The sequence below is a fragment of the Lontra canadensis genome, unplaced genomic scaffold, assembly GCF_010015895.1.
Source record: "Lontra canadensis isolate GAN:19392208 unplaced genomic scaffold, GSC_riverotter_1.0 scaffold5, whole genome shotgun sequence".
In the NCBI taxonomy this organism is placed as follows: Eukaryota; Metazoa; Chordata; class Mammalia; order Carnivora; family Mustelidae; genus Lontra; species Lontra canadensis.
In genome coordinates, this window is record NW_022630999.1 from 6766377 (window position 1) to 6794016 (window position 27640).

The window sequence follows — 27640 nt, forward strand, 5'->3', positions numbered from 1 at the left end:
ATATTTGCATAAAAGAAACCCCAGAAAGTTACACCAAAACTAACACAAATGGTTACCTTTGCAAATGCTTACTAATTGGAGGATAAGGGGACAGAGATGGAGTCCTTCCAATCCTTCCCAAAATAGTAGGAGGGAAACATGTTCCAACTTACTCTATGAGGCCAATACTACCCTGATATAGAAACTAGAGGAAGACATCACAGGAAAACTACAGATTAATATCTCTTATTGGTATAGCCACAAAATCTCTCAAGGAAAAACTAGCAGACTAAGTCTGGCAGCACATAAAAAGGGTTACATATTATGGCTAAATAGGGATTTATTCCAGGAATGCAAGATTGGTTCAGTGTATGAACATTAATCATTTTAATACACTATATTAAAAGAATAAAGGATATAATCCAAACAACCATCTTAAGATGCAGAAAAAGCTATTGACAAAATCCCATGCCCTTTCATGACATAAACATTTAACGAATAGGAGTAGAAGGGAACTTTCTCAACATTTATGAAAAACCACATTATAAAAAAACATTTATGAAAAACCCATAGCTAACATCATACTTAATAACAAAGGACTGAAAGATTTCCTCCTAAGAAAGGAAAAAGACACGGATGTCTGCTTGCTTCTTCTCTTCAGTATTGCACTAGAGATTCTAGCTAAGGCAATTAGGAAAGAAAAAGAAATGAGGAGCATCCAGATTGAAGAAAAGAAGAAGTAAAATTAATTTCTCTTTTTAGATGATATGATGTTATAAATGGAAAATTATAAGGAATCCAAATTATGAAGGCTAATAAACTAGCTCATCAAGTTTACGAGATATATGATTCATAAGCAAAAATCAATTGTATTTCTATAAATTAACAATGGACAATCTGAAAATAGCTTTTTTTGAAGATAAAAAAATTTTAAATCCATTTACAATAGTATTCAAAAGAATAAAATGCTTAGGAATAAATCTGACCAAGGAGATTCAAGACTGTGCGCTGAGCACAGAGCCCGATATGGAGCTCCATCTCACAACCCTGAGATCATGACTTGACCCGAAATCAAGAGTTGGACACTTAACTGACTGAGCCACACAGGCACCCCTTGTTAATTGATTTTAAACAAGAATGTCAAGACCATTCGATGGATAAATGAAACTCTTTTACAAATGATCCTGGGACAATAGGATATCTGTGTGCAAAAAAATGAAGTTGGGCCCCTACCTCGCATCATATATAAGATTAACTTAAAATGAATAAAGATCTAAAAAGAGCTTTGAAATTTCTGAAAAATATATAGGGCTGAATCTTCATGACCTGGACTTTGGCAAGGGATTCTTAGATATGACATCAAAAGCAAGGGAGACCAAAAAAATTAGATAAATTTGACTTCATCAAAATTAAAAACTTTTGTTCATGAAGAGACACTATTAAGAAGTGAAAAGACAACCTAAAGAATGGGAGAGAATATCTGTGAATTATACGACTGATAAGTAAGATATATAGAGAAGTCTTATCATGCAATTAACAAAAAGAAGTAATTCAGTTAAGAAAATGGGTAAAGACATTTCTTCAAAGAAGAAATACAAATAACCAAAGTCACACAAAAAGGTGCTCAACATTATTAGGTTATTAGATAAATGAAAATGAAAGCCACAATGAGATACCATTTTGTACCCTCTCAGATGGCTCTAATTAAAAAGATAGAGTAAGTAGTAAAAGTAAAGTAAAAGTAAGTAGTGCTGGTGAGTATGCAGAAAAATTAGAAGCCTCATACATTGTTGATATGAATGTAAAATGGTGTAATTGCTTTTGAAAACAGTTTGGTAGTTCCTCAGAATGTTAAGCAAAGAGTGACCATATGACTCAGTAATTCTAGTCTTAGGTATAGGCACACCTTGTTTTATTGTACATCACATTATTGTGCTTCACAGATATTGTATTTCTTGCAAAATAAAGGGTTTTTGGAAGTCCTGTAATAACTGAATCAATCAGCACCGTTTTCTAACAGCATTTGCTCACTATGCATCTCTCTGTCACATTTTGGTAATTCTCATCGTATTTCAAACTTTTTCTTTATTATTATTATTATATTTGTTAGGGTCCTCTGCAAGCAGTGATTACAGATTGCTGTAAATAGAGAAGTCTTATCATGCATGTAAATATTAAACACATTGTGTTTTTAGACTTAATGCTGTTGCACACTTAATTGGCTACAGTATAGTGTGAAATAACTTTTATATGCACTGGAAAACCAGAAACTTCATTTGATTCGCTTTATTGTGATAATTATGTTATTGCAGTGGCTTGGAACTGAACCTACAATATCTCTGAGGTTTGTCTGTATATTCTCAAAAAAATCAAGGTGGTATATATACAAAATATTATTGTTATATATCCACAGAATATTGTATATTCTGGCATATCATGTCCTATTATACAACCATAAAAGGAATGGAGGGCGCCTGGATGGCTCAGTGGGTTAAGCCTCTGCCTTCGGCTCAGGTCATGATTCCAGGGTTCTGGGATCGAGCCCCGCATCGGGCTCTCTGCTCAGCAGGGAGCCTGCTTCCTCCTCTCTCTCTGCCTGCCTTTCTGCCTACTTGTGATCTCTGTCTGTCAAATAAATAAATAAAATCTTAAAAAAAAAAAGAATGGAGTATTGATACATGCTACAAAATGGACAAACCTTGCAAACATTATGCTAAGAAGTCAGACACAAAAAAGCACATATTATATGATTCCATTTGTATGAAATGTCCAAAAGAGGCAAATCTATAGAGCCAGAAGGTAGATTAGTGGTTTCCAGGAGCTGGAGGTTGTGGGCAATGGGGAGTGACTACTAATGGGTATGGGATTTCTTTTGGGAATGGTGGAAATATTCTGGAATTAGATAGTGGTGATGGCTTCACACACACAGTATTTTTTAAGCCACTCAGTTATGCACTTCAAAAGGGTGAGTTTTCTGGTACGTGAATTATATTCCAATAAACAAATATACCAGATAGGCAACAAGGAACAAATGATATGGAGGGTGTGGCTCTACACTGACAGAATGAATGAATGAAGGGGTATATAAGTCAGAAATACATTCTACAGAATGTGATGACTGATTGGGTATAGGAGGCAGTGAGAGGTAGGAGAAATTCAGGAATGATTCAGAGGTGCCTTATCACCTTGTATTTCATTGATTTATTTATGTACATGCCCATCCCATTAGAATACATGTTCCTCTACCCACCCTGGCTAAATACATAGGGTCCGTTCTGCAGGGAAGGGGAAATAAGTGGCAATTTCAGATACACTTCAGGTAAAACATCAGCAAGGGTTTCCATTTTCATGGGTCTGTTTTCTGCACTTCAGGAGTGTTGTTCAGTTTCCCCTGGGAAGAGAGAGGTTACTTCCTGTGTTTGGACAATTTTGAGGTTTCCGCATTTTAGTCTTGATGATAGAAGCACTAAACTTCATTGACTCCACATTAAGTGTTGGATGTTCTTTTTCCCAAAGAGGGAATGGGTTCACCTGGCCATGGGTTTTGGAAGACTTTTAAAACATTTTTTTTTAAAGATTTTATTTATTCGCTTGTCAGAGAGAGAAAGAGAGAAAGAGAGACAGAGAGAGCTTGAGCACAAGCAGGGGGAGTGGCAGGCAGAGAGAGAAGCAGACTCCTTGCTGAGCAGGCAGCCTAAGGTGAGACTCAATCCCAGGACCCTGGGACCATGACCTGAGTGGAAGGCAGATGCGTAACTGACTGAGTCACCCAGGCGCCCCTGAAAACTTTTTTCTTTTTTTTTTTTTTTTACAATAAAAACTTTATTAACATAAACTGATTTCACTTTCTGCTTAATCAAAGTTGTAATAATGCAACTGTCAACTGGGCCTTCTCATTGGTATGAACTGTCACTCACAATGCTAGTTGATATAATTTCAATCTAAAGAAAAGGATCTTGATAGTTTAATGGGTCTGTACACTATCATTAAATTTAATTAATTAATTATTTATTTATTTTGCATTCTCATTTTAGATCATGTAAATTTCAATCAGAAAAATAGCTCTTGGTCTTAGTGACTGTCTTCACAGGTCCATAAGAGTGTAATGTCACATAGTTGGTAATTTCCCTGGTAATTATTGATCAGTTTCCTTCTGATTAACTGCAAGTTGATTGTTCTCAGGAAGTCACTCTCGGAGGAATACCTCTGGATAAATTGGTTTGCTAAAATTTTTCTTTGGCTCGCATTTGTATGGATATATTTTACTTTATTTTTTTTATTATTATTATTTTTAAAGATTTTATTTATTTATTTGACAGAGAGAGACACAGAGAAAGAGAGAGCACAAGCAGGGGAAGTGGTAGAGGGAGAAGCAGTCTTCCCACTGAGCAGGCAGCCAGATAGGGGCTCGATCCCAGGACTCTGGGATCATGACTTGAGCTGAAGGCAGACGCTTAACGACTGAGCCACCCGGACGCCCCTATGAATATATTTTAAAAATTCATTTATTCATCGGTATGAATGGTGTGGAGATCTATATGTACTCAAAAAACTTCAGGGTACATTTTACATATTTTGAATTTCAAATATGCCCTACAAAGATTTCGTTATTCTTTTTTCTTCTGAATTTCGAATATGCCTTACAAAGATTTTGTTATTCTTTTTTTTTTTTTTTTTTAAAGAAAATTGAGGGTTGGGAGCTCCTGGGTGGCTCAGGAGGTTAAGCATCCGACTTTGGCTCAGGTCATGATCCCAGGTCCTGGGATTGAGCCCCTTTTCTGGATCCTTGCTTGGGGTGGTGGTGGGGGTTGGGGGGGTCTGCTTCTTCCCCTTCCTCTGTCCAGCTTGTGCTCTCTTTCTCTCTTGCTCACTCTGTCTCCCTCTCAAATAAATAAATAAAATCTTAAAAAATAAAAGAAAATGGAGGGTTAAGGGGCACCTGGCTGGCTCAGCTGGAAAAGCATGTGGCTCTTGATCTTGGGGTCATGAGTCTGAGCCCCACATCGGGCATAGCGATTACTTAAAAATAAAATCTTAAAAAGAAAGAAAGAAAGAAAGAAAGAAAGAAAGAAAGAAAGAAAGAAAATTAAGAGTGAAGAGGATAACACAGCAAGCAGTAAAACAAACTTGAGACAAGATTTATCCAATGTCCTTCCTGGCAAACCACATTCTCCCAAGAAGCAGGCCCCCACTAGCTGAAGCTGAAGAAGGAGGGAGAAGAAAGTGAAATGAATTTCTTGATGGGTGCGGGTGCCTTACTACATCTTCATGCGCATTTAAATACGTATGATCGGTGTACATTATTCATACGCTCACCATGAAATAAAGTAGCATACATTTGTAAACATGGTCCCATAAAAGTTGAGGAAATACATCAATGGTGCTCTGAAGTGGAGACCAATGACTCACGAGCTCTACCTGGCCTCCAGACCATCTTTTGGCCCCGGTAATCATGAAGTGTTTCATTAAGGTGCTTGTTTCAATTATTACAGTGTGTGTCCTCACAATCTATCCCAGCCCCTTCAGGCGAATGAATGAGGGAACAGGCCTAGAAAAGACAGAGAATCTTCAGGATGCTATTCCGCAGTACTCTGGGATAAAAGAATGGCAGCTGACAAAATAAAATTCAGTAATTTTTACTTTCTTCTTCTTCTTCTTCTTCTTCTTTTTTTTGGAACAGGCAATGAATTCATTCATGTGTTAAAAATATAAGCTAGGATGAGGTAAAAGGCCATAGTCCCATTTCTTTTTCTATCCTATTTCCATCTTTCCACGTAGTGGCCTTCTTATATGTTTGCACCATGAGATAACAATTTTGATTAGTTTCTCGTGTATTCTTCCAGACTTTCTTCATGCAAATATAAACCAATATGAATATATATTCCTTTTAGCCCCAAACTAACTACGCTCTGTGTTTTTCCTTTTTCTCCTTAACAATGTATTTTATAGATCTTTCCATATCCATGCACAGAGAACCTCTTCAGTTTTTTATAGGTGTGTAATGCTCCATTTAATTGTGTATGCTATAATTTATTTAACCAAGCTACTATTGATGCATGTTTGCGTTCTTTCTTTCCTTTTTTTAAAGTAGGCTCTGTGGGGGCGCCTGGGTGGCTCAGTGGGTTAAAGCCTCTGCCTTAGGCTCAGGTCATGATCTCAGGGTCCTGGGATTGAGCCCCATATCGGGCTCTCTGCTCGGCAGGGGGCCTGCTTCCCCTCCTCTCTCTCTGCCTGGTTCTCTGCCTATTTGTGATCTCTGTCTGTCAAATTAACAAATAAAATCTTTAAAAAAAAAAAAAGTAGGCAGCTCTGTGCCCTATATGGGGCTTGAAATCACACCCCTGAGATCAAGAGTCACCTCCTCTACTCACTGAGCCAGCCAGGCACCCCTGTGTTGTTTCTAATCCTTTGTATTCCAGCTCACATTTATCTGACCAGGCTTCCTACATTCCAGGCACAGTGCTAATTGCTTTACCTGGATTTATTTAATAGAACAACCCTATAATTTAGATAATATTATTTCTACTTTTCAGGTAAGGAAGCAAGAGGATTAGAGAGACAGAGCAACTTCCCTAGGATTTGAATCCATGCTCTGCCTTTAGGACACATATTCGTACACAGATTAGTGACTTACCGCTTTCAGGAGAGTTCTTCATTTAAAGAAATCTCCAATTAGGCATTTGTGACTGTTCTTCACTGTTTTCTAAAACTTTTTCACAAACATTTGAAGAGTTGTATAATTCAGAATTTTATTTCTATCTACCACTCATTATTTTTTCTTGGCCTGTGGAACATGGAATGATAAATCTGATATCAAACTATATCTGTGTGGAGACAGCTTAAGGAGATAAAGCTTAAAATTATGGCATAGATTGACATTTTCCAGAAGTGATTACTTTTTATTTTAGAACTATAATATGCTGAACTCTTGATCTGGAAAAACAACAAGAACAACAAGAACAATGACAACAACAAACCAGCTTTCTGCATAGACACCCCAACTTTACTGTGCAAATCAAATAAATGACATTGTCCTTTGCTATTCACCCTTCCTCTGCAGGTCTTTACACAAGGCAGTTATGGAACCGCGAAAATCTTTGCATTTTGTGCCTTCCTTCTCAGAGCTCTCTGACTTAATTCAAGTTTAAACCAAATGAAATGTATCTTGGCCTTGTAGGCTACGACATTGCAGAAAACTGAAAAACCCAGATGTCAGAAACCCAAACCAGGCCAGACCCTCTCCTAAATTTAGCAGATGCCTGCTGCTATTGAGAACCTTGAAACCCATAACAACAAAGCCTGGTATGGCTTCCTGATTTTATTTGGATCCTTGCCATCCGCAGCCATCAGGGCCCCCAAGGCAAAGGCTCGTCCAGTATTGTAAACAGCAACAACAGATGTCTACACGGAAGTGCAATGCCCTGGAAATATTTCTTAATCTATTTAAACCTTACACATCATTCTTAGGGACTGGGTACCAACAGACAGTACTAATCTAATGACCCCACTGTTTTTTTCCTTTTTTTTTGGTGACCTCACTTTAATGCAGGCAGACAGACAGTCTCTCCTTTGCTGCCCTACTGGCCGCTCCCTTGTGGTGTATTCAATAAACTTCTATCTCCTTTAAAATAAATAACTAAGGAAGGAAATAAATGAACTAATTAAATAATGCACAAATCACAGTATTGTATGCAGTGCTCCCAGCAGAGATGGGCATCTTCTGATTAGGTACATGATAAAGCCATTTAACGGTCGTTTTGCTGAAAAGTTCCTTTAGGTAAGTATTGCCTAGCAACCATTTCTCATTCTCAAACTATTCACACCATGACACTTTAATGGAAAAAGAAGATACCACCTGGAGTCCTTATTAGCTTAACAAGCACTTGACTGAGAGACTAAGAAGATTCAATGTTTCTCACTCCTGAGTGATTTAACTCCAGAGCCTAACGCTAATCTATTACTTGAGGCATTGCAGCATGTTCGCCACTAGGGGGCACTGTTGCCTTTTGCGCCAATTTCTGGCCGTTTGATTTCTGACCTTGACAGACACAACAGAACTTAGGAAGGAGGCTTTATTCTTCCTTGGCAAGTTTATTCCTCTTATGCGCCTAGAGTCAGTGGTACAACTTAGGATAGAACGAATGGCTAGCAAATGAAATAGGCTTGTTAAAATGTTTTCAAGAATCTCCCCAAGTTGGACCATAACAGCTTCTTGATATCATCAGGGGTGTGTATCATTAGGGCCTGGGGATGTTCAAGGTTTTGAAGTGCTACCAAGGAAAGTGAAGACTAATGGGGAATAGGGAACGTGTCATCGCAGGAGATAGGGAGAGGATTGAGCCCTTGTGGACGCTTCCCCAGTCTGGCAAAAATCTGCTTTCGTCTTCCGCAGATTCAGTATTGGTTCAGACACCATTTGCTAAAGCATATCTGTGAAACCAGTTTTCAAGCTTGTTAGAAATGCAAGTTCTGGGGTCACATGAATTTGGAATTCTGGTTTGAGAAAAGTTTTAAGACATTTTACTTGGTGTACAACTTTTAGAACATTTAATTTACAATGCCAGGTGCTGTGGGCTTTGTGATTCTAAGGCTGGGCATTTGCTAGAGAGAGACACCGTAACAGTCGTTCTCAGTAGAGGAGGGCTGGTTTTGCCTCTTGGGGCCATTTCGCAATATCTGGAGACATTAAAAAATTTTTTAAAAAAAGATTTTATTTATTTATTTGACAGAGAGAGATCACAAGTAGGCAGAGAGGCAGGCAGAGGGAGAGGGGGAAGCAGGCTCCCTGATGAACAGAGAGCCTGAGGTGGGGCTCGATCCCAGGACCTTGGGATCATGGTCTCTATACATTGGCTCACATGATCTTTATAGCATGTAAGGAATAAAAATAATAAAAGATATTGCTCAAGGCTTCTATCTGTCAAAATCTTTAGCCGATTATGTCATGCATCCTCAGTAAGCATTTGTTGAATTAGAATAAACAAATTAATGAACGCATTCATGTACGAATGACAAGTTACCACAGCAGTGCTGTTGGTATCTACTTATTTCCCCTCAGCACTCATTGCTACATGACACAGGCAATTATCTGCAAATACTGCTGATACCTGAAACAGTCTACTTGAAGGCCCTTACCCCCTCCACCCTGCCAGCTATTAGTGCTGCCAGCCCTACCCCAAAGGCAAACTGGAAGTGTTGGAGAGTTGAATCTAGGAGCCACCCTCAATCAATGATAGGGTGTTGGTTGATATATCTGCTTAGAGCACTTCTCAAAATAAGACAAAACAAAACCAAACAAAACCCCACAAAAAACCCAGCCAAAACACAAAGCCCAAACCCTTCAAACTCTCCAAAAAGCGTACTTGTAGTTGATTTCCTATCTCAGAATCTGGGCTTTCAGGGGAATGCAAATGAACCTGTTTAATGTGGAATCAAATATTGAGTACTTTTTTTTTTTTTTTAAGATTTCATTTTCTAGTAATCTCCACACCCAACATGGGGCTTGAACTCACAACCCAAGATCAAGGGTCACATGCTCCACTGATTGAAGCAGCCAGGCTCCCCTGCACAGTGAGTCCTTAAGAAGAGTCCAGGGGCACCTGGGTGGCTCAGTGGGTTAAACCTCTGCCTTCAGCTCAGGTCATGATCTCAGGGTCCTGGGATCGAGCCCCGAATCGGGCTCTCTGCTCAGCGGGAGGCCTGCTTTCCCCTCCCGCCCCCCGCCGCCCCCAACCGTCCTGCCTACTTGTGATCTCTCTCTCCGTCAGATAAATAAATAAAATCTTAAAAAAAAAAAAAAAAAGAAGAGTCCATAACATTTAGAAATCATGCAAGTGGAGTTGAACAACAACAACAAAATCTTTCAGGAATTAGGGGTCATTTTCTCTGTGGCAAAATTTCTTCCACACAAATCACTAATGGTTTTAACAAAGGATGTGGAAGATTTGTCTCTGGGAGCCCATTTAATTTATGAAGAGAGGGTAGGGGTTAGTCTCTATTATTCAAGTTCTTTGGATAAAGAAAGAAATAAATCATTAAAACTGGAAAATATTCGCTAATGGAATGTTTAGTTATAAAACTACTCTCAACGCAAAAATCCTTTCCCACTTAACACTTAACTTCTCTCCTATTAAAGCCCTAGCAGCTAGTGTCAGAATATTTGGCCAAACCACGTGAATCAAGTTATAGCTCAGCTTCAGTAGAAAATCTGAACTCTTGCCCCCCCAAATGCAGCTTTCATGCAATCTTTGAAAGTGATGCTGAGAACTGCTAGGATCAATGCAAACCTCTGGAGAACGAGGGTCTGGCAGAATTAGCCAAGGCAATAGCAGAAGAGGAGAAAATGGATGGAGGGTGATGGCCATGATAAGAACTTTTCAATAGTGAGCTCCACATCAAAGGATTAGGGGACGAACTTGGGAAAATTAATGATGCTCTTCAGTATGTTTGCAAAACATGGTGCTGTTTCCAACCATTCTGTGGAGGTCAAGCATGAGGGGATAGAGGTAATATTGTGTTAGTGTGTATGTGTATAAATATAAATATATATATGGTATAGTTGTTGTTGTGTTGTTTTTTTTTTCCCCTTTTTTGTTGGGAGAAGTGGTGGAAATTCCACCCCCAAATGTTCCATTTCTATTCTGAGTGACGGAACCGCGTTTAGATCTTCTTTCTCACAGTGTTTAATCTCCAAGTCTGGTGTACAACACCCTTTAAGGAATCTGGAAAACATCTGCTTAGTTTAGAAGATTGAAATAGGAAGGAGGCTTATCCCTTGCCTTACATAGAGTCTCCTTTGGTTGAAAATCACTTAAACATCGAGCTGGGAACATTTGCTGCCTTTCTTGATTTACAGATGTTTTCTTAGAACTATACTTCCAAACAGTTCCAGCTGGCTAAAGCTAAGGCCTGTGTAAGTTGATAAGACTCATCTGGCTTCAAGACAGGGACTAAATAGGGAGGCAGGCTCTTTGTGTCCCCAGAGAATCTGGTCGGGGTAGGAGCTAAGTCTCCGAACCACTTGCTCTGTTTATGAGTGCTAAGTTAATCCCCAGCAGTGAGAGACGGGGAAGGAGCAGGCTGTTGGGCTCTTCCTGCTGTTGAAAATTCACCGACACTCAGTGGAAATTTTCTTCCTTCTTCAGCTCTGAATGTTTCCCCAAACATGAAGGTAAGATAATAATTTCATTACTTTTGTAAACTAAGCGATCTCAAAAGGGAGTGAGGTTTAACCAAAGTGACTCAAAAAAGGGGAAAACAGGAAAGAGAAAGATCTGGGGGTAACTTTAAAAAAAATCCTTATTTAAATATATTTAATAACTCAGGCAAAGTGAATTCCTCTTTCTTTTTTGCAGTAAAATTAGTGGTTCAGAGGTCTGGGAATCAGAGACTGGAGACAATGTTTATGAAAGTTCTGAGAAAGGCATTAAGAAATACAATAGTACCTTTGTTGTTTCTTAGGGAAAATGTCCCTCCAGTGTACTTGGTTTGTTTGTTTGTTTGATTTGGGGTCATGCCATGAAACCCCATGATTTGACTCATCCAAGAGCTTTATATAAATGAAGTTGAAGACTTGGAATTTTAGAATTTGGAATCTTTGATGAAAGAAAGGGTCAGGAATGTGAGAGTGGAAAATACAGATGGATGGAAGGCAATTAAAAGTTTACCAAGTACACGTGTTGGTCCAGTGCAATGTAGCCGAATGTTAGAAAAATTACAGTTCAGCCAAAGATAGGAGCAAAGACAGCAACTTGAACTTATTTTTGCATCATTTGTTATTAACTTGTGATTATTCTATCTTGTTCATCTGTTAAGACACTCTTTTTGGGAGCACCTGGGTGGCTTAGTTGGTTAAGCGTCAGTGTCAGGCTCAAGTCATGATCCCAGGATCCTGGGACTGAGCCCCATGTTGGACTCCCTCTTCCTCTCCTGTTCCCCATGCTTGTGCTCTCTCTCTGTCAAATAAATAAAATAAAAATCTTAAAAAAAGATATTCTCATTGAAGGTGGGAAATGATAACTACTTCATTTTCAGGGACCCAGGTAACAAATTTCAAGGAATTCTCTTGGTTAAAGATTCAGCTTATATAGCTCATGAACAAAACTGCCTTGTAATAGGCAGATCTTCACAGGCTATAATAAGAGTACATATATGGGGAAGGTGTTGGCAAAGGCAGTCCTGATGAAAAAAAAGTGTGTTCCCTAAAACTTGGTTGAAATTCTTCTAAAACTTATGCAGTAGAATGTTAATGAATTTTTTCATGATGCCTGCTTTTGCTGAGACTTGAAGGCCAAGAACAGTAAGTGCTCAGTATCCCGACATTTTGGAGTGAGATGCGGGACAGGCAATGCAGTACTATGAAAAGGGCATCTCAGGGCACCTGGGTGGCTCAGTTGGTTAAGCAGCAGACACTTGATTTCGGCTTAGGTCATGATCTCAGGGTCCTGGGATGGAGCCCTGCATCAGGTTGCATGCTCATTGCAGACTCTGCTTAAGCCTCTCCCTGACTTTCCCCTTGCTCATGTTCTCTCTCTCTCTCTCAAAACAAACAAACAAAAAAGGGTAGCTCTAAGTCTGTCTGGTGACCCTTTGACTATCTGCATCCTTAAGAGTATGCAAGATCATGACCCTTAGAGTATGGGGGATATAGGAAATGATGTGGGAAACAAAGGCAAAAGAAAACATTATTTCCTTACTGCCTACTGCCCATTGACAAGTCCTTGAAACAGGTAGAGTGACCTTCCTCTAGGAACTCAGCTGCCTCAGTATTGACACTTTCCTAAGAACAAAAGGCAATCTTAACTTAATGTTATTCCCCCCCGCCCCCCACCAGGATCCTGTAAGTCTACTCAAACATATACAGATTCCTTTGGAAACTTCCTTTATCTCTACTCCCCCCCCCACACACACCTCCAAGATATATATGTTAGCAGTCATCCTCCAAGCGTATGGCCCACTGATACACATCTGAAGGGTCTCATGACTAAGATATTATTAGGCAGTAATAAATGACCTTTTCCTAACAATAGTTAGCCCCTTCGGGGTTTTGGACACCTTGCTTCCAAAATTCCTTAGATACATACATTATCCCAATCCCTCTCCCAACTTGAAAGTATATAATCAGTCACCCATCACAACTCCAGGGGTACTCCTTCTGCCGATGGGTCCTATACCTGTACTTAAATAAACCCATCTTTTTGGAGTGAAGACATCTCAAGAATTCTTTCTTGACTGTTCTGAACTCCAACATTTCCACATCAGGGAATGATACTCTAGTCATGAAAATCTAAAGGCACAGGCTGGTTCTCTGGCCTGCATTCAGCAGAGTAAAACGACACAACAGTGTTGGTTACATCCTGACATCCAGAGCTTAACAGGATGAGGATGTGAGCAAATCTCTCATGGACCCAATGTGGACCCCCTTTTTGGCTCTTGCCCCTCTCCTTCCTGCTGCTGTGACTTTGAAGAAGACAGAGACAGCTCAGAGAGATGGGGAAGAAAAGCACAAGCACAAGGGGAAGGAATTCTGAAGCAAACCCCACTCTGCCCTTGTTAGGAGCATCTGGGATCAGGAAGTAAGAGAGAAATTTAAAATTGAATACTGAATTGAAATTTGACTGTTTAGATTGTTTCAGAATTTTTGTTTTCTGAAAATGTGACAATTTGTTAGTGCCTGGGAGTGACTAAAAAAGCTATAAGACAGGCTGTCCCAGAGGGAGGAAAAATGAGTTGACACAGCACAGAGTAAAGACATTATTGAAAAAATAAAAAAGAAATCCTTGTTTTTAATAAAAAAAAGAAAAACCTTAAAAAAAGTGTTGGTTTAGATTATGTGCTTTATGTGCTCATTGAAAAGTCTGAAAAGTATTCACAGCTTCCCCTGCCATTGTTCACTCATTTCCAGGATGCCCACAGCTATTAGTGTTTTGGTTGTGTTTATCAGAATAATAAGCTTTGTAGAACAGTAAAATTCAGAAGCAGGCAACTAGGATTTTACAGCAGGAAGAAAGATACCTAATAAGACCTCGGTGATCTAGGAAGGCAAGTAGAAAGGTCTGGAAAAAATGTTGGGAAGCCACTCCTCAACTACAAGGAGAGGGAAAGATGTCTGAGGATATCGGGGAGAAGAGAAAGAATATTGGCCTGTTAAAATGTGGGGTACGATGGTTTTAAGGACTTTTACACTCGGTTATGAATGGAATACATTTGACACTCAGAGAGTCTCCAGTAAAGATTTGAATTCTATTCATGGACGCCTTCAGTGGTCAAAGTAGGGAAATACATAAAAGTAGAAAAAAAGATAATAGAAATCACCTGTAATTTCATACCAGAAGTAAAGGATTACCTTTTATTATGTCTTCTAGATTTGTTTTTAATACATGTTTGGGTTTTTTTTTTTTTTTTCAAAAAGATTTTATTTATTTATTTGAGAGAGAGAGAGTGAGAGTGAGAGAGAGCATGAGAGGGGAGAAGGTCAAAGGGAGAAGCAGACTCCCCATGGAGCGGGAGCCCGATGCAGGACTCTATCCCGGGACTCCGGGATCATGACCTGAGCTGAAGGCAGTCCCTTAACCAACTGAGCCATCCAGGTGCCCCATATTTGGTTTTTCAAACAAAATGTAACCCCATTTTATATATAATTTTGTGATCTACAAAATCTTCAATATTTAGGCTGGTGCTGTCATGGAAAGATGATTACAAAAGGCCTCAGAGGTGTTTTAAATCTGACCCAGCCACAGAACTAAGGGTCTGGGCGAGCGTCACCACCCTCTGACTGGGGATGTGCTTCAACTTTGGTTGACTCTTCATGTATGATGCTTATTTCCCTTCTAACTCCTTATTCTTGGCTGGTCTTTCTTCTAGGCTTCCTCCTCTCCGGGTGTCCTTATGAGTGTTGAAGTTAGAGTGAAGATGAGTGGAGAAAGGAATTAAAAGATCCCTAAAGAGAGGCTCTAATGAGTTAAATTTTCCATTTGTTTGGCCATGACATTCCCCAGCCCCTAGTTGTCTTTACAGAAATGAACAGTAGAGGGCGAGCTCAATAGAACTGTATTAAACTTTTATTTAGAATGGAAATTTAAAGGACAAGCACCGTCATTGAGCCTGGTCCATGGTTCTTTCCTTCTTTATATTCCCAACTCACAAATCTTGACCTGTAGGAATGTGTACACTTTCAACTCATTAAAGAAATGCAAACTAAAGTAATGTTTTTTTCCTCCTCCCTCTTCACCCCCAGGTAATAATTTTATTCATCTTGGTGGGATTTATAGGAGAGTTCCAAGTTTTTTCAAGGTGAGAATTTTTTTGGAAATCATTAAAATTGTTTTTTATTTTTAGGAAGTTCTTTAGTACTTGGCCTGATTTTTACATTGCAGCCTGACACATCTTTATCCCTTAATATTTTATATTTCCACATTTTGAGAAAAGGCAATGATAGCAAAAGCTTGTTTTATTCTTATTCTTATATTACTTTATTTTTTCCATAAGAAAGAAACCTGAAATCTAAAAATCTCAAGGTTTTCTTCTTATCCCAGTATTGTGATTTTACCTGCAATTCAGAGAATTGAACCAACCTTCGAATTGACACAACTTAGAGCAGAATTTGACTTTTAAATGAAGTCGTTGCAAAACATTCTTTGGATATTAAAGGTTGAGAGTTTTTTTGTTTTGTTTTGTGTTTTTCCTTAACAGAAATATAGTTGACACACAATGTTACATTAGTTTAAGGTGTACAACATAGTGATTTGACAAGTCTATACGTTATGCTATGCTCATCGCAAGTGTAGCTCATGTCTGGGTCAGAGATTTTTTTTTTTAATTTTTTATTTATTTTTAATTTTTTATTTTTTTTTAAGAAATTAGGTTTACTGACTCCTGAGACCTGGATAAAAGCCAACCTCATTTACCCATGGCCTTGTTTTGCTCTCATCAGTTGGGTGGGATAGGACCAGGTCAGTTCCCTTCATCGGCCTCTCAGAATATGTTTTAGGAGCTGAGCTATGATGGGGATGCAAAGAGAACCAACACAGTACAGCGAGTCCGCCAGGTGACTCAGATCTTGAAATAGTTGATTTCAGTGCAGATGTGCTCTGTTCTCTGGGAGAGGGCTGCACGCCCTACTGTGGGAGCACAGAGGAGAGAAGGGCAAGCTAGCTTTTCTTCCTAAGCCTCGGTGTTTGGGGAAGTCCTCTGCCTGTCCCTGGGACCCAACATAGAAAAATGGCAAGTTTGATTGTTTAAGGGTCACAGACACTGAGGTTTTGGATCATTATGGCCATGTCAAGATGACAGATTAGCAACACTGTCTCCATAAAGGCATGTGAGGCACATACACTACAAAGGGGACAACTTACTCAGGATCACTTCAGAGGCTTAAGACGAGTGCAAATCACCTTGACTCCAGATGTCTTCAAGGCTAGTAATGTGCTCAAAATCCAGAAATCAGGAGTCTGATTTCCTCTGCCCCTTGTAAAATGTGCTTTTATGCTAGGCCAAGCCGTGTGATCTTGGCAAAGCTGGAGTTAAGCATCACATGAGAACCGACTGTCCTTTTTCATGTATTTTAGTGGAGTAGAATTGCTTAAGCTCAAATTGACTCTTCTTGGGTGTGTTCTTGAGAAAGAAGTAGCCTAAATGAACAGGGGGAATATCTAAAAATAATTTTCTGTCCCTTTAGTCTTGGCCAGGTTTCAGTTTCTCACTTCTCATAGGGTCTTTTTAGAGCTTTTTGTCTTCCAGTGAAGAGTTTCTGTATAACTCTTCAATTTGTCATTCAGAATCCTTTCAAAGGCCAGAATACCTTCCTCTTATATGTTCTCACCTACCCTCTCACATGTGAACAATCTCTTATCTATATTTCCACAATACATTTACTGTACACATTTCTGTTATGAAATTGATCAAATGATGTATATTGTATTATAGATCATGTTTATATGATCATATTATGATTATTTGTTTATTCATCTGCATCTTTGTCATCTACTCTACCCATAGTTAGTGATCTATCTCTTATTGTTTCTACAGCTCAGGTGTCTGAATTAAATGTCTGGTACATAATAGATGTTTAATAAATATTAATCTCTAAAAAAGTTGCTCCCTTCCACATACATTTTTATGTATCTTGGGATGCTTTTGGTGACTCTTAAAAAATTGTGAAGCAATTCTAATTTTTTTACTATTTTTGACCATTCTTTATGTTTCCCTTCTCCTTATCTTCTACCTGACTTACAACAATTCGACAGAGCTGCCTCTCCAGTCAATTGCCAGTGGGATTCCTATGCTTCATGGTCAGAATGCAATGGTTGTACCAAGACTCAGGTAGGACCATACTAAAACTTTGTGTTTATTGTTTCTTTATTGTCTATATTGTTTATACTGATATAGCTGATTTATGGACAAAAGACATTAGCTTTTGACATGTTATTTTTTGCATTTTTAAATATAATTAGTAATTTTAAAGGGAGAAAAGTAATGCTTTAATAATTAATAATGTAATAAAGTAATTTCTGCATTCTTATTTTTCTTGCAGGACTTTTCTAAATCTTACATTTGAGCCTAGAATTGTACATAGGATAAAGCAATTCACTAGCTCTTTAACTATTAGAGAAACAGAAGAGTGTGAAGTGAAGTTAGTATGTAATTCAACATCTGTTTCATATTTACTGGGTTCACCTTTTCTTCGTATTTAAAACAAACACTGACAAGTACAAAATGGTTGCTTTGTTTTGCCTAAGTAATAGTGAATGACCATGAAGAGTGAAATATTTTGCACTTTTTTTTTTTTTTAAGGTTTTAGTTTTAAGTAATGCCTACACCCAACATGGGCTTCCAATCCACAACCTGGAGATAAGAGTCTTGTGCTCCACTGACTGAGCCAGCCAGGAGCCCCTGCATTTTTAAACTTTTTAAGGTTTAATTTCTAAGTAATACAGATAAAATGCTGGACTTGATCAGGAGATAATAGAGGACTTCTAAAAGTGCCTGTTTTTCCCCCCCCTTATTTTAAGTTACTTATTCGAGAAAACATGGGAAAGTCTATATAAAGAAAACTCTACTTATAATTTTACCATTTAAAAGACATGAACATACCATCATTTTGCTATTCTTTCAATTTATCTTCTCTGTGTTTGTAACTTTAAAAAATAGAATTGTTTGATTATAGTTTTATATTCCACTATTAAAAATTTTTTTTGTTAAAAAATTTTTTTTTTTAATTTTAAAAAGATTTCATTAATTTACTAGAGAGAGAGAGAGAGGGCACAAGCAAGGTAAGGGGCAGAGGGAAAAGCAGGCTCCCCACTGAGCAGGGAGCCCGAAAGGGGGCTGGATCCAGGACTCTGGGGTCATGACCTGAGCCAAAAGTAGACACTTAATGTCTGAGCCACCCAGGCACCCCTAAGATTTTTTAAAAAAATGAACTCCATGCCACATGTGGGGCTTGAACTCATGACCCTAAGATCAGGAGTAGCATGCTCCACTGACTGACCCAACCAGGTGCCCCTCTATCCTACTGTTTTTTTTAAAGTAGGTTCTGTGCCCAGCATGGAGCCCAACATGGGGCTTGAACTCAGGACTGTTAAATCAAGACCTGAGCTGAGATCAAGAGTTGGGCACTTAGCCAACTGAGCCACCAAGGTACCCCTCTACTGTTTTAAAATTATACTTTTGGCTGGAATTTTAACAGCTGTATTATTTTCCACTATATGAGTATACCGATCTTATTTATCTATTTTCCTATTGTTTGAGATTTAAGATTTGTACATTTTTGTTATTATAAATAAAACTTCAGTGAACATTTTTGTACATAGAAATCAGTCCTCTGTTCTGATAATTTTCCTAGGATAAATTCCAAAAATATAATGCTTATTTCAAAGGTTTTAAACATTTGAATGATTAAAGATCTTTTTATTAAAATATAATTAACACATGACATTGTATTAGTTTCAGATATACAACATGATTCTATATTTGCAAAGTATTTTAAAGGTGGTTCAGTTTGAATAAAAATGTGTATTTAAAAATCACTTTTTAATTATTAAAATAACAGAACCATATTATAGAAGATAATTTCTGTTTTGAGGCATCATCACAATCATCACTTTCATCAAGCATTTGGTACCTACGTGAGTGGTATTTATAAAACAAGTTACACAAATGCAGAATTTGGCTTTGGGCGAATATATGACTACTCTGATTATAGGAAAATGGGTACATGAATAACAAGGCAAAAGTCAGACACCAACTACAGAAAACATTTTTATAATTTAACAAGTTAAGAAAGAATGTTAAATAGAAAGAGATGGAAGGTATTTTTCATATTAGCATTTTTTTCTTTGCATAAAGGTCATCATGCAATGATTATATCTCTAGATTATAATGACAAAATTTTCACCCAGAAAGAGACAAGTGAAAATGAAAATAGGGTCATAAGACCAGAATTTGTCAGGTGAGAATGAGACTGTTCTCAGTGGGCAGCCGTCAAGGTCATGCTCATATTGAGAGAGAGGGAAGCATTCTTTAGACACACTACACAATCTGTGCTTTGGAACTTTGGAAAAGGACAATTTAATAAGACACGTATGAGAGGTGTCTTCATCAATTAAACATGGAGATTAAAAACTTATCAAGGAACTGCGCTGAGCTCCATTCCCCACTCCTATTCCTCCAAGACTCCTCTGCTTGGACCCAACAGAAGTTGCCAGGGTCAGCCCCAGGCTGACAAAACCGCTCAAAGAGCAAATTACATTCCTGTGACCCTTTGTCCGAAAGAATCCCCACTTCTAACCCAGCTTAGGAGGGATGAGGCGATTCCACCTTGGCTTGTGATGAGGGACAGAAGCAGAAATGTGTTCACATTTAGCGTGGGAGGCTGACCTATAGTCTGCATAGTTCCCATAAGGACCAAATACATGAGGGTCTCGTGACCGACCGCCTGTTCATCTCACTGATGGTCAATATTGAGCCCAATGACAAGCACCGGAGAAATCCTACAAAAGTATTTTCATGAGTGGAAATTCGAAGAAGACATTTATGATCTGATACTCCCTGCACGTCCCCTCCCCCTTGAACACGAAGTGCATAACCACCAGCTTCATAGAGCAAAAGTGCAGCTCTTTCTCCCCATGGGCCCTTGTCCCCTGCTATCATCAAAACAACTTTTTGCACAAAAAAACATCTCAAGAATTCTTTCTTGACCATTCCACTCCTGGCCCCACATCAGTCTGTATATCCTGTCTTCCCTGTTGGTCTTTGCTCAAGGCTTAAATTCTCTGGAATGTCAGATTTTGTTTATTTTTTTAGATAGGGAAAAGGTGAGTACAGAAAGAGGCTCACATGATTCATCTGACTGCTGTTGGGGATGCAAAGGATTTTGTGGACCTCTGTGTGTTAGATGCATGGCTTCATATTGACTAACTGAATTTTAAGATGAATTATTTGCTTCTCATGTGGCTCAATGATTTCCTCTACTTTTCTCATACTTTCTCTCCCAGAGATTTGCCTTTGACATGTTTCCCATTTCAGAGGCCAGTGATTTTGTTTGTCTAGTAGAATCCTGTTGAAGAAGTAGCTTTGTCTTTGGACTACCAAGGCTTCTGCGCTGTCCATTTGCCTTCCGTACTGACATATGAGGTTCTCCAGATTGCTTTGCCTTGCCTTGTCTTCCTGAAGAAGGCTTAACATTCAACACAAATTAATTACCACCACTTTTCCAAAGGCTTTTCTGACTTAATTTCTCCTTAACCCTGGTTCCTAGGATCCTTCCCCCACCTCTGGCAAAATTGGTTTCACCTTTCGAGTTAGCTCCTGGCACACAGCTTGAGCAAAAACATTAATCATCTGTAATGGAACTGGTTTGCTTATGTGTCTACCCGGCTCTTTCAAGTTACTTTCTTAAAGATCCACTAATTTTTTTTTTTTTTTACACTCAGTCCTGAGAATAAATAAGTAGCTGGGAGTCCTTCCTAAATAGTAATCCAAGTGTCACGGGGCTCAAGGACAAGTGAGTCTGTGGGTTTATTGATTTTGGTGGTTTTACATCTGCCCACTAGAATAGTTTCCTGAACACTGTTTTCTTCAATTGTATTCATTTCTCTCCAATTTTGTCTCTCAGACAAAGGAAAGGAGATGTCCAAAAGCACTACCTGTTTTGTGTTTAGACTCGCAGGCGGTCAGTTGCTGTTTATGGGCAGTATGGCGGTCAACCTTGCGTCGGAAGTGCATTTGAAACACAATCGTGTGAACCTACACTAGGATGTCCGGTGGAAGAGGGATGTGGAGAGCGGTTCAGGTGTTTCTCAGGTATCTTTTCCATAGATTTGGACACTCCATGCCGAGTGTAAGTTCAAATGTTATTTGATCAACTTGCTCAGTATGTATTTATTCAATTTTACTGAATTTATATTGGTCTAAAAATTAATTTTGTTGGCATATTAATTATACACTCAGCTATCATTATTTCAAATGTAACATCATTATTTCATCTGGTAGCAAAGGTGGACATACTCCTTGCTTCTTTGAAAAGAAATATGGCAATTGACAGACCCAGACTGCTCTTGACATTGCATTTTTGGTCAAGATGCAGAGTGAGTCTGGTACATCAAGATTGGGCAAAAACAAGGTTACTGCCCAAGTTATTATTACGCTTACAAGAAAAGCAACTCTGATTAGCTAATCGAGAAGCAATACAGGTCACTCTTATGCACAGGGTGATTGAAACATAATTTCAAGTTTGGGCACTGAGGGTTATTTGGCCTATTGTTTTAGGTAGCATTGGTGCAATCAGATTAATTCAACAACTTTTAGCAAATATTTATTATTGTTATTATGCTCCAGATATAGTGGTGAGGGTTGTGGATATGTAAATGAAACACATAGCTTCTTCCTTCACAAATATTAAAGTTTATGGGCAGAAGAGCACATAAATAATCCCTGTATTAGAAGTGCTCCTCGGTAATACCTCTCTAACTCCTTTTTTACTTCTAAAACCCAAATCAGATGGCTCCTCTTTTAGGAAGCATTCCTTAACTCCTCAACTGACAAATCCTTTCTCTGTGTTCCCTATGCATGTTGTACATATGTACGTTGTACCATCTGTAATCTGGGGTGTTTGTTGGTCTGGTTATCTCCTTGTGAACTCCTTGAGGATATGGATGATATTCCTTTAATTTTTGCATCTGAAGTACCTGGTACCTAGTAGACTCTCAACAAATGTTTGGTGTATGGGATTGCGCGAGACAACAGTGGGGTGCATGGGACACCATCAGAACAGGTGTGTGCAATGCAGAGTATGAGAACATAAATGAAGGAGTTGTACTACAACCTGTGGTATAGGGATGGTTTCTGAGAGGAGCTAATATGTACTTTGATTTTTGAAGGACATGCACATGACAGGCAGAGAAACCCTTTGAGGCTGAGAGATGTATTAGAGCAAGGAGATGAGAGAAAGCCTGGCCTTTAATTCACGTAGGTGTGATGAGGGTATAGGAAGCAGGTCGAAGAATGGCTGGAAATAATGCTGGGGAGGTAGGCAAGGGTTAGATCATCTGGTACCCTTCGGTGCCTCCTCCATGCCCATCTACCATGCGGGATTATAATGATCTGTGTCTTCATAGTCCTTCCTACTAGATCATAAAGTATATGAAAAGCCCAGCATACCATTTTTATTTTTATCTGTACCTTAACATCTGGAAGGGTGCCTTGCACAGAGTAGGTGCTAAAGAAATGTTGAGTTTTAACCTTTTGACCCAGTTTCCATGCTCTCACAGTCTTACACAGCAAATCACCAAAACAAGCAGAGCTTTGGCATCTTGGTCAGTGATTACAAAAAAAGTGAACTGCAAGTGGAAGGGCAGGATGTCGATCTGTCTTTCTAGCGGTTGACGCCTTTTGATTTTGGGGAGATTCAGACAAATGGCTTGATTATGGCTGAGAGCCTGGAATTTGAATTTGGCGTTTATTTTTAATTTTGTTTCCAGCTGAGGTCAGGATCTATTTTGTGTGTTAGATTATGAGGGCCATAGGGCGCCTATGTGGCTCAGTGGGTTAAAGCCTCTGCCTTTGGCTCAAGTCATGGTCTCAGGGTCCTGGGATCGAGCCCCACTTCGGGCTCTCTGCTCAGCAGGGAGTCTGCTTCCCCCACTTTCTCCGCCTGCCTCTCTGCCTACTTGTGATCTCTCTTGGTCAAATAAATAAATAAAGTCTTTGGAAAAAAATAGAATATGAGGGCCAAAATAATCATCAGTCCTTCCCTGGACATCTTGAAGATTGATCTCAAATTCACAGTAGAATATTAGTGCAGAGTTGGGGTCCAGTGATAAACCTTTTTTTTTTTTTAAAGATTTATTTATTTAATTTAGAAAAAGTGACCACAAACAGGGGGAGGGGGAGAGGGAGAGGGAGAGAATCTGCTGAGCATGGAACCCCACACAGGGCTTGATATCATGACCCTGAGATCATGACCTGAGCTGAAGCCAAGAGTTGAAGCTCAACTCGCTGAGCTATCCAGGCACCCCAGAAGCAAAACCTTTTCGATCCTAGGTAGTTTTCACCTTCTTCCTTCTTTTATTTTTGTTGGGGGCTTATCTTGTCTATAGGCCAGTGCATCAGCAAATCTTTGGTTTGCAATGGGGATTCTGACTGTGAAGAGGACAGTGCTGATGAAGACAGATGCGAGGAGTCACAACGGAGACCTTCCTGTGACCTTGATAAACCTCCTCCCAACATAGAACTTACTGGAAGTGGGTAAGGTACTGGGCAGCTTCCTGTGTATATGGATAGGCTGTAGCTTTTCATTTTATTTTTGTTTTATGGTTTGGTAAGTCTAATAACAAGTCATACTATCTAAGCCTTTGGCTCAGAGCTCTTTGCCACATTCTGGAACACTAAAAAAATTTTTTTTGAAGTTTTATTTATTTAAGTAATTTCTACCCCCAGTGTAGGTCTCAAACTCACAACCCCGAGATCAAGAGTCTCATACTCCCCAACTGAGCCATCCAGGCATCTTACCTGTATACCTGAAAATATATGTGGTAAATGTAGAGTGTCCACTTGTCCCTGGACTATCCTGCTTTTAGCACTGGAGGTCCTATGTCCAGTGAAACCCCTCAGACCTGGGAAAACCCAGATGGTTGGTCACCTTCTGGGAGAAAGGTAGAAATAGAGAAACAGAGCGAGAACTGGTTCAGTGACAATTACGGGGAGCTACTCAAGAGAACAAAGAGGTATTAGAATAAGAACAGAGAAAGAATGGAGAAAGTGCTGTGTTGGGATATTTAAGCTTGAAAAGGAATTTTCTTAACCAGCTGGAAACTTTCATTTTCAAGTGAAGTTGGGACAATCTCATGTTGTCTTTTCAAAAGGAATTCTGAAGGACTTCTAAGGGTCAGATCCAAGTTGAGATTTTAAGGCTTTAAAATAGTTTATTTTAGAGTCAGAGGTGGTTTTTCTGTAATATTTTAAATTCATTAACAGAGAAATGGTAAAATTAGTCTAAAGAGTGTACCATTCAGTATGCTAAGAGGCAATTTAGGTGAAATTTATTGTAGAAAGTTCCCTCCTGGGGCACTTGGGTGGCTCAGTTGGTTAAGCTGAAGTTACCTTCAGCTCAGATCATGTTCCTGGGGTCCTGGGATCAAGCCCCACTTGGGGCTCCCTGCTCAGCGGGAAGCCTGCTTCCCCCTCCTTCCTTGCTCCTCCTCCCTGTTTGTGTTCTTTCTCTCTCCCTCTCTTCAAATAAATAAAATCTTTAAAAAAAGAAAAGAAAAGAAGAATTCCCTCTCCTCAAGAGTAATCTTAGTTGTACTGGTTTTATCTATAGACTCAACATAAAACCAGCTGTTGCTATAGATACAAAAGGACTGTGTATTTCCCAAACATGTTCTTAGACTGAAGGGATGTTGGAGTCTCCCAGCTTTTAGTTTTAGCCATTATACATGCAGGGAAGGTTGGAAAATGTATGGTGTGCATTAGGAAACTGTTCTCATTATTTGAACTCTCTCAAAGAGATACTTAACTGTAATTTATTTCAAGATTTTCTAGAATTCTTTTTCAGCAAGTGCTGTTTTTGGTTTTTAACCATCTTTTCTTCTTCCCCCCCACTTTTTTTTTAACAGTTACAATGAACTCACTGGCCAGTTTAGGAAGACAGTCATCAACACTAAAAGTTTCGGTGGTCAATGCAGAAAAGTGTTTAGTGGGGATGGAAAAAAGTTCTATAGACTGAGTGGAAATATCCTTTCCTATACATTCCAGGTACTTAATTTCATTGACTTAATTTATTTTTAATCTGTGAATTATTGCCAGAGATTGTTACTTATATGATATTGATTTTTGGGTATTTGTTGAGAATTTATTTGTGGCTTAATATTTGGTCAATTATTACAAATGTTTTATATGGGCTTAAAAAGGATACATATTCTTTTAACTCTGGGGTACAGGGCAATGATAATTTAAATTTGTCTCATTTAAGCTGAACTATTCCTTTTTTCTCATTTTCAAGTCCCTAACCCAAACTTGATTGTCTGTCCCTTATGGGTGTCAAAACTCAAGGCCCTGGTCATGACTGGTCATGATGATCTCCTTACCACTGCCACAGTGTCAGCTCACTTGAAAATGCTTTTATTTTTAAATTGTGAAATATATCATATATGCAAAAGAATGTGACTTATATAAACACACAGCTTGAAGGAAGCTAATAAAACAAATACTCATATATGCCCACTACTCACTCACCATAGAATTGCCAAAGATTGACTTAAAGGCTCTCATCTATGCCTCTCTGGCCATATCCTCCCCACTCTTACTCCCTAGACAACCACTATCTTCTGTTTTATATTAGTCACTTGTCTTTCTGTATACATTTATCTCCTATGTCTTTGTCCCTAAATAAAAATTTGTGATTCAGTTTTGCCTGTTTTTTGGCCATTTATATAAGTCAGTCCTATGGTATACATTCTATGACTTTTGTTCATTCAAAATTACGGTTTTGAAATTTATTCATGCTGATGTAGATGACATTTTTATCGCTGGTTCCAATTTTTTCTTATGAAAATGTCTTGCACATTCTTGTGCATGAGTTCCATGCAGATGAGCTAGAGCTTCTTTAGGGCATACACCTTGTACCTGAATTGCTGCCTTACAGGTTATGTACAGGTTACACTCTGCTCAGGAAAGTTTCCAAAATGAATGTGCCATCAATTTATGCCCTATCAGCAGTGTGGAAGGGGGAGCCTGTGCTCCTTATCCTCACCAACATCTGCATTGCTAGAATTTTCCATTTTGCTTAGGGTCTCAGGGTCTTTGTTCCAGGCTCCTGCTTCTTATAAGCTGTTCCTGTCATATACACCTAACCTCCTTCTCTACCAGGATTTCCACAAAAAATCCACTCACACAGCAACAGTTATGGATTTAGGGAGAGAATCCTGAACATCTGAAGGGAATATAGAGGAGAGATTTTCTGTTGCAGTCATGCCAACGTAGTCAACAACAATGGTTGATGTCCTACATCATAAAACATCTGTCCTTTTAGAGCCTCAATAAATCAGTTTCTGGTCTCATCCCATTTCAGCTTCTCTTGTTCTAAGACCTCTTCTTCTTTCACTCCTTTCCTCCCTTCTTCCCAGAATTCTGAAAATTTCCAGCTCAGAGCTTCTTAACCTATTACTCCCAAATTTGTAAGCCAAAAACTATTAGGATGCCTATCACAAAGCATAAAGTGTAGAGATGTAAAAAAGTTCTTTTAAACCAATTAGAATCAAAATACCTATGATGCAAAATGATCTAAGAATGCAAACAAAAAATGTGGAAAATACATGTGAATAAGTATATAAATATGAAAATGTGCTAAACTTTATAACAATCAAATGAAGTGAAATTATAATATTAAGGAAACCTTAGTATAAAAAACAAAACAAACAAACAACAACAACAACAACAACAACAAAACTATTAGGATGTTCAGACAGAAGGGTTTTTGTTTACCAAACTTAACCCTCTTCAGAATGCAGTTTTCATTATAAATAGCAAACAGCATTACAATAGAATAAGTTATATTTAAGAACTACTTTGTCATGGGGGCGCTTGGGAGGCTCGTTTGTTGAGCATCTGATTCTTGATTTTGGCTCAGGTCATGATCTCATGAGTCATAAGATGGAGCCTTGTGTCGGACTTTGTGTTCAGCAAGGAGTCTGCTTGAGATTCTCTCTCTCTCTCTCTGCTCCGTCTTGCTCTCACTGTCTCTTAAATAAATAAATAAATCTTAAAAACATACTGTATCATGGAAATGAAAAGTGAAATTGATCTGAAAAATAATGGTAGCTGTCAATTTTTTAATATCTCCTGTGGCACCTGTACTGTTTTAGGCAGTTTGTGTAGGTTTTATCCTTATAATATCTTTGGAAGGTGAGTAATATTTTACCATTTTATATAGGTAGAAATTGAGGCTCAGAGTACTTTAGCTGGCTTGCTTTAAATCACCAAATTAATAAGTAATAGAATTTGGATCCAATATGTCAGATTTCACAGCCCTTTCTTTTTCTAGCTTATTTTACTCTCCCAATATCTTGTATTTAATTGCTTTCCCATCTCTAAATTCTACACAGTGAATAATATATACTGTAAGGTAACCTTTGGCCAGAAGGAATAATGTAACATAGGCATATAT

The 27640-nt window shown here is 38.6% G+C and overlaps 1 protein-coding gene across 1 annotated transcript in view; it reads left to right on the top strand.

The window, feature by feature from the left end:
* The first annotated feature begins 10941 nt into the window (after positions 1–10941).
* C7 (complement C7) overlaps positions 10942–27640 on the top strand; it is a 54674-nt gene continuing 37975 nt past the window's right edge. Inside the window, exons 1-6 of the mRNA XM_032851392.1 lie at positions 10942–11149; positions 15215–15270; positions 17223–17298; positions 21138–21279; positions 23574–23721; positions 25092–25230. Coding sequence (XP_032707283.1) covers positions 11144–11149; positions 15215–15270; positions 17223–17298; positions 21138–21279; positions 23574–23721; positions 25092–25230 — 567 coding nt within the window. The 5' untranslated portion in view covers positions 10942–11143. The remainder of the gene's footprint in view (positions 11150–15214; positions 15271–17222; positions 17299–21137; positions 21280–23573; positions 23722–25091; positions 25231–27640) is intronic.